The sequence below is a fragment of the Protopterus annectens genome, chromosome 1.part1 (genome assembly GCF_019279795.1).
Source record: "Protopterus annectens isolate FY-2018-M chromosome 1.part1, PAN1.0, whole genome shotgun sequence".
Classification (NCBI taxonomy): Eukaryota; Metazoa; Chordata; order Ceratodontiformes; family Protopteridae; genus Protopterus; species Protopterus annectens.
This window is the reverse complement of record NC_056726.1, coordinates 799,115,294-799,128,516: the sequence shown is the minus strand read 5'-3', so window position 1 is coordinate 799,128,516 and position 13,223 is coordinate 799,115,294. Positions and strand designations below refer to the sequence as shown.

Below are 13,223 nucleotides of genomic sequence, written 5' to 3'. Positions count from 1 at the left end.
TGTGTCCCAGAATATTACTTCATAGGCCACTCCGAAAGTCTTTATTATGGACAGTCACTTGTAGATCTTTCAATTAATATATTACTCACACAACTGCCTAGTCTACCATGCTGTCACTATAAGTCATTTCCTTGCCTGCTATACTGCAATGCCCTTTCCTCTTTTTATGGCCATTTTCTACTGTTACTTGAGTACAGATGTCTCTTTCTCACATGAGCCAACCTAATTGCCTTTCACTGTCCATTTTCCCTAATGTACACTGCACAATGACACATTAATAAAAGTAAACAGACCTGAGTTATGAGTCAGTTTGTGTTTACTTACAATAACTGCTGTTTAACTAGCATTCTCAGCAGGTATGCGGGCATAAATCTTCTCGTGCCACAGGTGCATATTCTATAGAAATTAAAAATAAGTTTCTTTAGTGTAGGTATGTGTATGTGTGGTGTTTTGTTGTGTTTATGTTTTTTGCACTGTAGGTGTTGTGGTTTGTGTGTGGTGTAGTGTATGTGTGTTCGGGTTTGTGATTTCGGCTTTGTGGGGTTTTGGTGTTGTGATTGTTTTGGCTTCATGCACTCGAAATGCTGAAATTTGGGATTTAAGTATTTCGAGTATATGAAGCGAAACCATATATATAAAATACTATAAAATGCATTCCCTATAAATTTAGAAAAATGAAGACAAAGTATGTAAAAATATGTAAAATATAAACCCTGTATTTCAGGGCTCATTATTCCAGTGCTTTTAACTTGAACAAACATGTTATTGAAACATGTTCATTGAGACCAGGCCAGTTACTGGCATTCAAACGCAGCTGCTAATATAGTTCATATTTTTCCAATAATAAGGTCCATGGACTTTCATTACTGTTGGAAGGCATTTGTTCCAAAATACAAAATTTAAACTTGTGGTGTGCGTAACATTTTATCTGTTTGTAGAGGGCATTGGTCTCTTCTTTCATTCTGATTTCATACAGATGTTCATATATTCTGTCCCTCAGTCTCCTCTCCATTTTTCCTATGTAAAAACAGGGGCAGAACATACACAGTGCACAATATACCACCTTTATTGTACAATTGAATCTGTTTCTTATGGCAACCACCTGGTTGTTTAAAGCAATTTTATGGCACACCAGAATATTGGGACAGTAGGGGCAACAACCCCCCCCCCATAAATTCAGAATTTTGCTTATGTTGGCGGTAAGACCAACTGTGTTCTAATATTGTTTTCAAATTCCTGCCTCTTTTGAATGCCACTTGTGGACCCAACCCCACATAGTCACGAATGGTATTTTCTTGTAGGAGAAGACAACAATTCTTTTCTAGAATTGATTTAATGGAGAGACCCTCAGTAGAACAGATTGCAATAAAAGAATTCCTGAAGGTCTCTGTGTTTGTGTTTGTGGTCTCAGCCATGGGTGGTCACTCAAGGTCCTCCCAGAAGTGGCTGAAAATGATGAGACTCACATTTATTGATTACCTCTAGCATCAGTTTGTCTACAAATATTGTAGGATAGCCACGTTTTTAAAAACATGTTTTTCAGCAATATGCACTCATCCCAAAAGGCAGTATCTTCTGTGGTTATTCGGGCTACCCTTACAAACTGGCCCTTGACCATTGCCCTTTTCTGTGTTGTAGGCTGCAAACTGTCAAAGTGGAGAAAACTGTTCGAATATGTGGGTTTCCTATAAATTTTGGAGGTGAACCTTCTGCTTGTGTTGTCCGTGGCTAACCATATATCCAGGTAAGCTATGCTCACATCATTACTCATATAGGTGAATGCAAAAAACTCTGTTTGATTAATATATGCCTAAAAATGGGGGATGTCATGAGCTTTGCCATCCCACAGGATGAAAATATCATCCAAAAAGCATGTGTAGAATCTACATGATGCAAAAATAGGGGAGTTAAATAAGAGCTTCTTCTCCCATTGTATCATAATAATGTTGGCAAAAAGACCTCCACATGCTGCACCCATTGCTACCTTTGCTTGCTGTAAGAACAAATCACCTCCAAATTTAACAAAATTATTTTACAGTACAACCTCCAATAAATTGATATAAACATTAATTTGGCCTTGTGGTATATTCTTCTCAATCAAAAATTCAGAAAACCATTCCAGTCCTAAGCTTTGAGGAATGACCAAATACAAGTCCTTGACATCCACAGTGATAAAGGATTATGTATCTTTGAAGGGAAGGTCATTTATTTTTGTAAAAATTCCCACGAATCACGGCAAACATGTGGTTCTTGTGTAACCAAACTTTTTAATCTAGTGTCCAAACATTTGGCTAAGGGGTGGGTGATAGAACCACGGTCATCAACAATTGGTTGCATATGTGGTTGATCTTTGTTCTTGTGTATCTTAGGCTAACCAAACATGTGGGGTATCTTAGGATGCATCACATTTAGATAGTTATAATCATCAGTATTTGTTGGTCAATAAATAAGTAATTTAGATTTGCCTTTATTCTACTGTATGCAACATTGTACTCATTCACAGACACCTCCGTATAGGTGTCAGATGCAAAAATGGACCTCATTTTCATATTATAATCACACACATTCATCACAACCAGTCCACCCCCCTTTGTCAGGTTGCATGGTCCTGATTTCTTTGTTGCTTTGTAAATCATTTAATCTCACTGTTTCTTCTCTAGAAAGATTGTACTTGAAAGTATGCTTTCTTACCTTGCCATCAAAACATGCCAAGTTGCGAATATCTAAATCACAGATTTTTTTGAAACAGTTAATCACAGGATGGATCAGGGGATTATAAGTGTTGGATATCCTTAATGGTTGCATGGTTGATCCCACATTTTGAAACATCACCATGAAATTTAATTTTCTGGAATATTTCTTAAGATCCATGAATGTGTTTGCAACATCCATGTGTCTGTTAGGTACAAAAATTAGACCTTGAACAAATAAATCCCCATTACAAGCATCAATATTAACAGTTGAAAAATTGTAGACAGTGAAATCACCAGTAGAATTCATCATGGTGGTGCATGGGGTCCGGCACCCATTCTGTCTCCTGGTTGCTCCTCTCCAATTTTGTTGGGTTGTATTCCAGTTTTGTCTGGGAAGATTCCTATTATTCCATTGATTGTTCTGAGTGCAGTATCGGTTCCTGATCCTTTCTGACCTCCGGAGAACTGGAGTGGTCCCATGTTCTAAAAGATAGTCCTCATTTTCCTCCTCCAACAAATCATCCATCACATCCTGTCTCAGGTCAGTTTGCTCATCACCCGAGCATGAATATTAGCATTGACCTTAAATCTGGTACCCCAAGCTTCAGATGGTGGGGGGTGGGGTACACCTTCTTTTCTTTGTATTCACGTCTATCTCTCTCAAGCATCTTGACTTGGTGGGAATGAATATTTTGGATCTGTTCACCAATACTCCTGAAAATGTGGATATGTTCATACTTAAATGATTTATATTGAAAATTATGAATGACTGAATTGTTCAAGATTTCTAGATCAGCCATGATTTCATCAATTCATTTATTGTTATATTTTACAGTCATATCCATATACTCCATCCCATGTCTATCAAACAAATTCACAAGTTCATAATGTAACTGAGATTTAGGGATGAGACCAGTTGGGAAGCATCACATATGTAGGCATTTTGGTACTGCATGTGCCTTAATACATTATTTGGTGCAGTAGTTAGCATTGCCACCTCACAGCAAGAGGTTCTCCGGTTCGATCCTCGGCTGGGGTGCCTTCTGTGCGGAGTCTGCATGTCCTCCCTGTGGTCGCGCGGGTTTCCTCCGGGTGCTCTGGTTTCCTCCCACATCCCAAAGACATACTGCAGGTGGATTGGACACTCTAAATTGGCCCTAGGTGTGAGTGTGTGCATGTATGTGTCTTCTGTGGAAGGTTGGGCGCCGGGCTGGCAACTCGACACCGTAAAACTTCACTGCCAATCATGAGCGGACAAAGTGATCCGCTGTGGTGACCCCTAACCGGGAAAAAGCCGAAAGAAGAAGAAGATGCATTATCCAGTTGTAATTTCTTTACTTTCAATAATTTATAGTCCAAGTCATCCATTTTTTTTTCAAAATTTACATTCTTCTCCACATGGGATTCTATGAACAACACTTCAGAGCATAACCATTCACCCAGTAATGGGGGCTGAGACAAAACCTATGGTTTGAAAAACTGGAAGATTCATTAATAACTTTTAAAGGTGATGTATATATATATATATATATATATATATATTTTTTTTTTTAATGTTTTTTCTTGTTTGCAAATTTTGTCAATTGAATAGACTCAGTGCTATACACTGTGAATTTCTTTGTGGTGGCTTCTTTAAGATGACGCTTCATTTCCTGGGGCTTGGCGGTCATGTGACTGAACACAAAAGTTACAAATTGTGTGTGTACTTCCAGCAATCTGATGAAGTTCATGTATTTTTATGAACAAAAGCGCTTATCTCTCAGTTTTAAACAAGTTTTTATTTCAAAAAGTTTCTAGATTAAAGTTCTTCTGGATTTTACCTGCAGGAGTTTCTTTCCTTGGGCCTTCCACTTGTGTTTTAATCTGTGTTTCTTCAGTTTGTTTTTTGCCACAGTATCCAGATGACACCACAGTTATCTGTATTGCAAAAAAACATCAACAAACTACAAGAATGTACCCAAGAATCCATCTCTCGTACAGAAACCTGGCTGACATCTGCCCAGTAATTCTTAGACCCAAGTAAATCCAAACTAATCCTGTTTGCTTCCAAACAGCTTACAATCAACAAAACCTCCTTTTCAGTTACTTCATTCAACAAAACAATAATTGAACTTGTCACACATACTAAATAGCTAGGCATCTGTGTTGATGAGAACCTAACATTTAACACACACATCCAAAATATAGTGAAAAAAATTACACCAAAAACTACATTCTCTCTATAGAGCCAAACCCTTCCTCTCAAACACTATAAACAAACACATCGCCTCTTCTCTCCTCTTGCCCACTTTGCACGATTCTCTGCCAACCTTCCACATAGAACCCACCACTGTGCCACCCTAAGGGAATTACAGTGGCTGGAATTCCCACATTATTTAACCTACTTACAACTTCCACAAGTCCACAATATTGTGTAGGAATCGAACATCTATCTGTCCATCTACAACCTCATACAAATATATAACCCTTCCAGGCTACTAAGTTCATCAGACAAATACTTATTACATGTATCCAAAGCCAACAATTCTGCTCGCAAATCATTGCTCTCCCAGCACCTCACTAAATCCTGGAACTCCATCCCACTAGCAATACAACAAGAATGCTCCCTAAAATCATTTAAAACTCAACTAAATTTCTACTTACTGAGTTACCAGCTCTGTACAAGTGATGTTTTTTGATAATCTCTAAACCCTTATTGACTGTCACCACTCTTTTAGTAACTGGATATAATACAGCTACTTATTCATAATCTCTTAACTATCTGACTGTCATCTACCCCTCTCCGCTACTGTCTCCCTTTCACCTGGACATTTACAATATTCCTTCATAATATGTAACCATCTTCATCCTATAATTACTTCACTGACTCCTATTCGATATCTATTTACCGCTGATTCCATTTGAAAATAACTAGACTCTTGTAAGTTTGATATTAACTAATATTTTACAATATTCTTGTTTAACTGTCATGTTTTCATTAACTGTCATATCATTACTATTCTCTGTATGTTTGTTTACTGTTCTATATATTTATTTTTTATTAACTGTCATATCATTACTATTCTTCGTACGTATGTACATTTATTGTGTAAATCTTGTATAATTGCCTTCTATTCATTCTGTAAAGTGGAGCATTTTTCCCATGGCTTCTGCTGAAAAGAGGACCTGTGCCCAGGTGGGCTTTCATTATAAACAAAAGCAATAAATAAATATTCTTTGTGGTTTGAAGAAGGACTAAATGCACATACAAGCTGCAGGGAGGGACTCCTTCATCTCCTAAAAGATGTAGCCTCAAGTGATACAAACCAAAAATAGTTTTCAGCATGACAGAAACAGTATTTATGCTCCATCTCCACCAACAGTCCACTATAACAATTCCTTCATTTTCATTTCTGTTAATATGATGGCAAAGTGCTGGCTGTGAACAGAAATGAAAAGACAGATGATCCAGTGGTACAGAAGGATAGTTCCTTTCTGCATCTTTGCAGTCTTGGAATCAGTTAGGAGTTTAGGTGTCAAAGGAAGGGAGGTGAAAGGAGTGGTAATTACTCACTCGATATTAGTGTGTTTGGGGGGGTAGGATTTACCTTAGCTTTATACATAAAGAATGCACAGTCCCAGAAGTGTGTCCTGAACATCAACAAAATACTTCCAAAATATGCAACAAAAAGGCTGGCATTCCTCTAAGATTGGTCAATGTTTCCTAACACAGTTTTCAAAAATCTTCAAAATGCAGACCAGAACACATATTTAAGTGGTCTCCCTTTAGATATCTTGCTTTTACCTCACTGAGGTGTTTGTAACGAATTCCCTATGCATTTTGATGAGTACAAATTTCTGTCCAGACCCCAATATTTTTTTTTGGTTTGATGAACTGTCATTTAAACATTGGAGGTCTAATCTTCAAAACTTGACAGTCATATTTGCCATGGTAAGTCTATGAGGCCTAACATTTCTTGTATCAGACTGAATGATGATGACATCTTAAAAGGGCAAAAAAACACACTTATGCTAGAGACTAAGAGTAAATCTGACCTACAAATATAGTACTGCTGCCTATTGTGTGTATGTGGAAGTATTTATGTTAGTCTACAGACTGTTGTTATAATTTGAAAGCTATCACAATACTAAGAAAATAACTTGCACAAAATAATAGTGAACATATATAATCTCTGAATAGTAGACTCCTTATTTGCCCAATAACTGATGTTGTATATAAATATTCAAGCATATATCATAGGCTCTAAAAACACTTTCATAAAAATGAAATATATGGCCAACTGTATGAAAAAAAAAATCTCACTTTAAGCTAAACAATGTAAAGAATTTTGCTTGAGGCAGCAATTGGTAATGATCATGTGCAGACATGTAGCTCTATAAAGATACTATATTAATTCCATATTTATAAACGGCATATTAGACAAAAATACCCCATGTTACAAGCACAACTGCATTTATGTTATTAATAAAAATACACATTAATACTCACTGGTTTACTAATCTGTCTTAACAAAGTGTTTAAGTTGCTTTGAATTTGTCAGCAGGAGAAACTAGACTTAAGAGATCACAATGCCCACCACAGTACTCATGTGAAACTAGATAATGATGGTTTCTGCATTGGCTTCTGAATTCAAGGATGAACACTATTTCTACCTCATTTTCCTTTTAAAATACATTTGCGGAGTAACTGTTGTCAGATGCTAGAGGAACCACAGAGAACCAAAATCACTGCCTTCAAGTGATCTCCATTTAACCAGATCTAAAATGCCTCATACTAATCACCAAGCTTTGTGTTGAGATGTTTTAACGGGTCAGCATTTCTGCTGTGGTTGTCTAAAAAGAAATTGTAACTTGGAGTATAATCTTTTTATTACATACACGTTGAATTTAAAAATGTAAACTACTGTTCCCAGCATCATTGCCTACAGTGTTTCTGACATTAACATTGAGTCACTAAAGCATCAGTTCACTGGACTCAAACAGACAAAAGCAAAACACAAGCCATACAAATGGAGAATGCAAGGATCTTTTTAGTATTTTTTTACTCCAACAATTTTTGTGCAGTATTCATGAGTATAAATAACAATAAGAAATACAACAAAAATGTTGATATATAAAATGCAATCATAAGTCAAGAGTCACTTACCGGTTGGTCTCACAAATACCATGATACGCCTCAATAGCATCATCTCTTTCTATATGCTTATCACTGTTTGGCCACCTAGCGTTAATCTCCGTTTCCTGCAAAAACAATATCCTATTATTATAAAAATGATATATATCACTTTTTTTGAGTTCCTCCTCCTTTTATGCAACAAAGAGGAGGTCTACAGTCATCTTCATTTATGAGCATTACACCAGTGACTCACTATGGCTCATAGAGCATCAGCTTCACAAATCATGATATTTACTGATATATATTCCATATGGCAGTTTACCGACATCCAGTACACAGTACCCAAGTTAGGACAGAAAACAGTAAATACAATAGTTTAAGGTTTGTCCAAACCACTGCTACACTACACCTCCCAACAGTTCAACATTTCCAGGTGTTTACCTGAGTATAATAAAATGACCCCACTGAGTGCCAGATTAGCAATTTCAGTCTGTTGAGACATCAGTAGCAGTATTGTTTGACTTGCTCCTGAAATCAAAACAGTTATAAAGACATTCCCAGTTTGTTTGTTCAGTAAAAGATACTGATGGGCATTTGTTGTAGAAGGGGCGTCACCCCTTCCTTGGATTTCATATGACAACACAGAGATTGTGCAACTTTAGAGAGCAGTGAGTGCATGTATTTCCCTTTGTCCCAATAAATATGACTTTAGAGTTGTAATATAGCAGTTTGGGCTGGGGGATGCAAAAATGTTTTGGGCAAAATTTGACTGAATTTTTGTTTTCCAGCGCCATTTTGTTATGACTACACTGCCTACACTGGTTTGACTCCTGCAGTCTTTGAAAACTGGAGTATTTACTTCACTATGACCAGAAAGCTGTCTTATAGGGAAGGCAGATTGAACAGGATTTGTCTACCTGACTTATTTTCAGCGTTTCTTTAACTCCAGTATCTGAAGTGCAGTAATGACTTTCTCAGGGACACAGTCACAGTTTAAATTACTGGATAAATATGGTCTCATCTTCCTGGATGGGAGTTTCTGTCACTTATGAAACTGACAGTCTGAATGATGTATGGACAATCAAAATGCCTGTTGGTTAAGATGAATGAACAATGAAAAAAGTGTGGAAATATTTTTAAACTAGTAGTATATCATCATCATATTATTTGTAATATCCAAGTGATATAGTTGAACTTACAGAGCCATTCATATAAAGCACCTTTCAAAAAAAAAAAAAAAAACATAATTTTCACAAAAAAAATTAAAGTTGTTAAAGCACAAGTTGTAATCCTATGCAAACATACAAAGATGTTATGTTCTTACCATAACGTTCCATCTGTGTTGTTCATCTTCATTCATTCATTACTGATGGGTGTCAGTTCCATCCTCGGAACTGAGTAGGCCTTGTAACAAGCTCATGCCAGCCAAAAAGCTCTTGAGCTAAGCTTTTACCAACAATGCCCTTCTCCCTGTTACCTCAGATTGAGTTTGCCCGTTATAAGTAAAGCAGAGGCTGTCTCTATTGAGTAGAAAACCGAAGGCAGGAGTAGGGCCCAATTCAATCCCCCAGGAGCCTCTGGAGGGGGAAAGAGAGTAGGACGTAATGAATGAATGAAGATGAACAACACAAATGGAACGTTATGGGAAGAACATAACTTCTTTATCTGATGTTGTTAATCTTCATTTATTCCCTACTGATGGGACAGAGTCCCTAGTTACTTTTAGTTCTGGGAGACCCTTATAGAAGAATGCTGCTGAGCACCATTGAACCAAAAGACGCTCTTCCCCTGGAGTCCAAATCCAATTTGTAATATTTGTAATGAGTGATAAAGGTATGAGAGGTAACCCAAGATACATCTGCAGAAATATCATGTAATGAAGCCTTTGCATGAAAAGCAACAGAAGTTACTACTGATCTGGTAGAATGTGCTCTGACTTTGCTTGGTAGAGGAATCTCATTTCATTGGTAAATCAGGGATATACAGTTTCTCAGGCAATTGGACAAGGTTACTTTTGAGATACGGTTTCACAATTTCCGCCGTGAATAGGACACGAATAGCTGGTCTGATTTACATACTGACCATTCTCTCCAGGTAAAAATGTAACTGTTTGTGAACATCCAGTAAATGGAGATAGGACTCTCCTTTGTTTGAACAGTTGGGGAAAACAATGGAAGGTCAATCGCTTGGTTAATTGTCAAATCTGAGGTAACCTTGGGCAGAAGGAAAGGCCTGGTCCAGAGTGATACTCTTTCTTTATGAAATACCATGCAAGGGCATTTAATACACAAGGCCTGAAGCTCTGAGATGTGTCTGGCTGATGTGACAGCTATCAAAAATAGGGATTTCCAGGACAGGAACTTAAGGTCGCAAGTGGAAGTAGGTTCAAAAGGTGAACGTGTCAGGGATTGAAGTACTAGTGTCAAATTCCAAGGACTGATGGGTTCCTTGAAGGGTGGTCTAATATGCAAGACACCTTTTAAGAACGTTTTGCAGAGATGATGGGAGATTAGAAATGAGTCTAGAAACCCATTATGGAAGTTTGAAATGGCAGCTAAGCGTACTCGAATGGTTGAAGCTGCTACTCCTGAATGGAGAAGACTTGATAAATAATCCAAAACCACATTAACAGGGGCTGAACAAGGTTCTTATTGTCTTTGTCGGGACCAAATAAGGAACCTTTTCCACTTACTGAGATAGATTTTCCTGGTGGATGGTTTATGTGAAGCCAGAAGGATATCATGCACTGGAGAGGTAAGGTTATTCTGCCCAACAATTACTGGAAGTGGAGAAACCAAGCTGTCAGCTTGAGACTGGAGGTGTTTGGGTGAGACAACCCTTGTGGGTGCAAGATCAGATCTGCAGTTGCATCCAGAATCCATGGGCGATCTATTAAATGAGGCCAAAGGAAGGGAAAACAAATTTGTCGTGGCCAGTAAGGAGCAATTACTTTGCTTCTCAGATGAAGGGCTTTCTTTAGAAATTGGGAGATCAGGGGAAAGGGAGGGAAGTCATACAGAAGACCCGTGGGTCAATTGTGAATCAGAGTGTTCCCTCGGGGATTCCCCCTGCGGGGGAATTACGGCAAAGTAGCTACTACATTTGTAGTTTGCTGGAGATGTGAATAGGTCGCAGCAAGGCTAGCCCCAGTGGCTGAAGATCTTCATCTCAATGATAGGATTAAGGGTCCACTCATGAGGCAGTAGGATGCATCTGCTCAGTTTGCCTGCAATCACATTGGAACTCCTGGGAATATGCGTTGCAATCAGAAAGTGGTTGGAAGTTATCGCCCAATGCCAAATTCTCATGGCTTCTCGACACAATGGGTAGGACTTGGTTCCCCCTAGTTTGTTGATGTACCAGACTACTGACATGTTGCCTGATTGAATAGCAATAGTCCCTGATGGAAGTATGGTTTGAAATGCTTGCAATGCTAGAAGCACCGCCCTCAATTCTAGGACACTAATATGCAGACGGGCCTCTATGTCTGACCAAGTGCCTTGGACCGTCTTTCACTGGTAAAGCCCCCCCCCCACCCTATCAGGGAAGCATCCGTAGTCACTGTGGCCCAGGGCTGTTGTGGGTAAAAGGGGCGACTCCACTGTAGTTCATCTGGCTTAATCCACCACATAAAATCCCGCTTGGATCGCTGAGCTATCCGTATTTGGAAGGACAAGGGATGTTGTAAGGGAAACCACTGAGTTAGAAGGAACCATTGGAGAATTCTCATGTGTAGTCTTGCCAAGGGCACTATGGTAATAGATGCAGCCATGGAACCCAGGAGTTGGAGTACTGTTTGAGTTGGAACTAGATTTTGACAAAGTATCACTCGTATCTGGGATCTTATTCTGTGTAGCCTGTGATCTGGAAGAGAAATCAGGCAAGCATTTGCGTTGAAAATCACCCCAATAAATTCTAAGGATTGAGGGGGAATCAGGTTTCATTTTCCCCAGTTTACCGAGATTCCTAGAGATTCTGCTAGTTTGAGTGTGTAGTTTAGCTCCTGTAGATTCTTGGAGGGGGTGGTGAGGAGCCAATCGTCTAGATACAGAAACACCCAGAATCCTTGAAGTCTCAAGTGAACTGTTACTACTGCCATGCACTTGATGAACACTCTGGGGGCTGTAGAGAATCTGAAGGGCAGCACATGGAATTGAAAGTGATTGGCCCCTAGCCGAAAGTGAAGAAATCTTCTGGAGCACTTGTCCATTTTTATATGATAATATGCATCCTGAAGATCGACTGAGCATATCCAAGCGTCTTTCTCCAAGAAAGGGAGGATAGACTAAACCATGACCATCCAGAAGTTTTCCTGTTTGACAAATTTGTTTAGGATGCTGAGATCCAGAATTGGTCTCCAGTCCCCTGTCTTTTTTGGCACTAAAAAGAATCTTGAGTAGAATCCGGATCCTATTTGGTCTGGTGGGACTGTCTGGATGACTCTTTTTTGAAGCAACTTTTGAATTTCTAGCACTGCTGTTTCCCTTTGACTGGGTGGAACGTCAGGAATATGACTTGGTAACCTTGTGTAAAGTCTGAATGGGACGTGGTATCCCCTGGTCATGATCTACTGCACCCACAGATCTGTTGTTATCGTTAGCCAGGCAAAAAGGTGGAAGGAAAAACGTCCCCCGACTGCTTCCGGAGAAAATAAATCGGGCTGCTCCTCAGGAGCACTGTTAGGGTTGTCCAGAGACGGAATCTCTGGAGCCCTGGTTCTGCGGAGCCCCTCTGCCCCCATAAGGGTGCCTTCCAGATGAGTTACCCCCTCTGCCTGGTGGAGTATACTCACCATGTGAGTCATGGAAAGGACCCTGAGATTTCTTGTGCCACATCTTTCTGCTTCTCTGGTTCTTAGAGTATGGATGCTGAGGAGTGGAAAAACATATGCCCATGGCAGACAGGATCTTACCATCCTCCTCACACCTGGCCAATGTGTCTTTCACTTTTGGGCCAAAAAAGGGAAGAGGCCTCAACTGGTGCATTAAGGAAGGAAGAGCCCCTCTGCCCCCATAAGGGTGCCTTCCAGATGAGTTACCCCCTCTGCCTGGTGGAGTATACTCACCATGTGAGTCATGGAAAGGACCCTGAGATTTCTTGTGCCACATCTTTCTGCTTCTCTGGTTCTTAGAGTATGGATGCTGAGGAGTGGAAAAACATATGCCCATGGCAGACAGGATCTTACCATCCTCCTCACACCTGGCCAATGTGTCTTTCACTTTTGGGCCAAAAAGGGAAGAGGCCTCAACTGGTGCATTAAGGAAGGAAGACTTAAAAGGGTCAGCAAAGTCACAAAGGCGCATCCAGGTGTGATGTCTCATGACAACGCCAGAACCCGCCGTTCTGGCTGCTCCTTCAGTGGCGTGGGAAATCAGGTGCATGGAGAGGTTGGATATGGATTCCAGGGTAGCCCA

The 13,223-nt window shown here is 39.5% G+C and overlaps 1 protein-coding gene across 2 annotated transcripts in view; it reads right to left on the bottom strand.

Annotated features, from left to right (window-relative positions):
• Window positions 1–13,223, bottom strand: part of MYO5B (myosin VB) — a 3,346,216-nt gene that overhangs the window by 319,097 nt on the left and 3,013,896 nt on the right. For both annotated transcript variants that reach the window (XM_044078265.1, XM_044078275.1), the window contains exon 29: window positions 7,840–7,934. In XM_044078265.1, coding sequence (XP_043934200.1) covers window positions 7,840–7,934 — 95 coding nt within the window. The remainder of the gene's footprint in view (window positions 1–7,839; window positions 7,935–13,223) is intronic.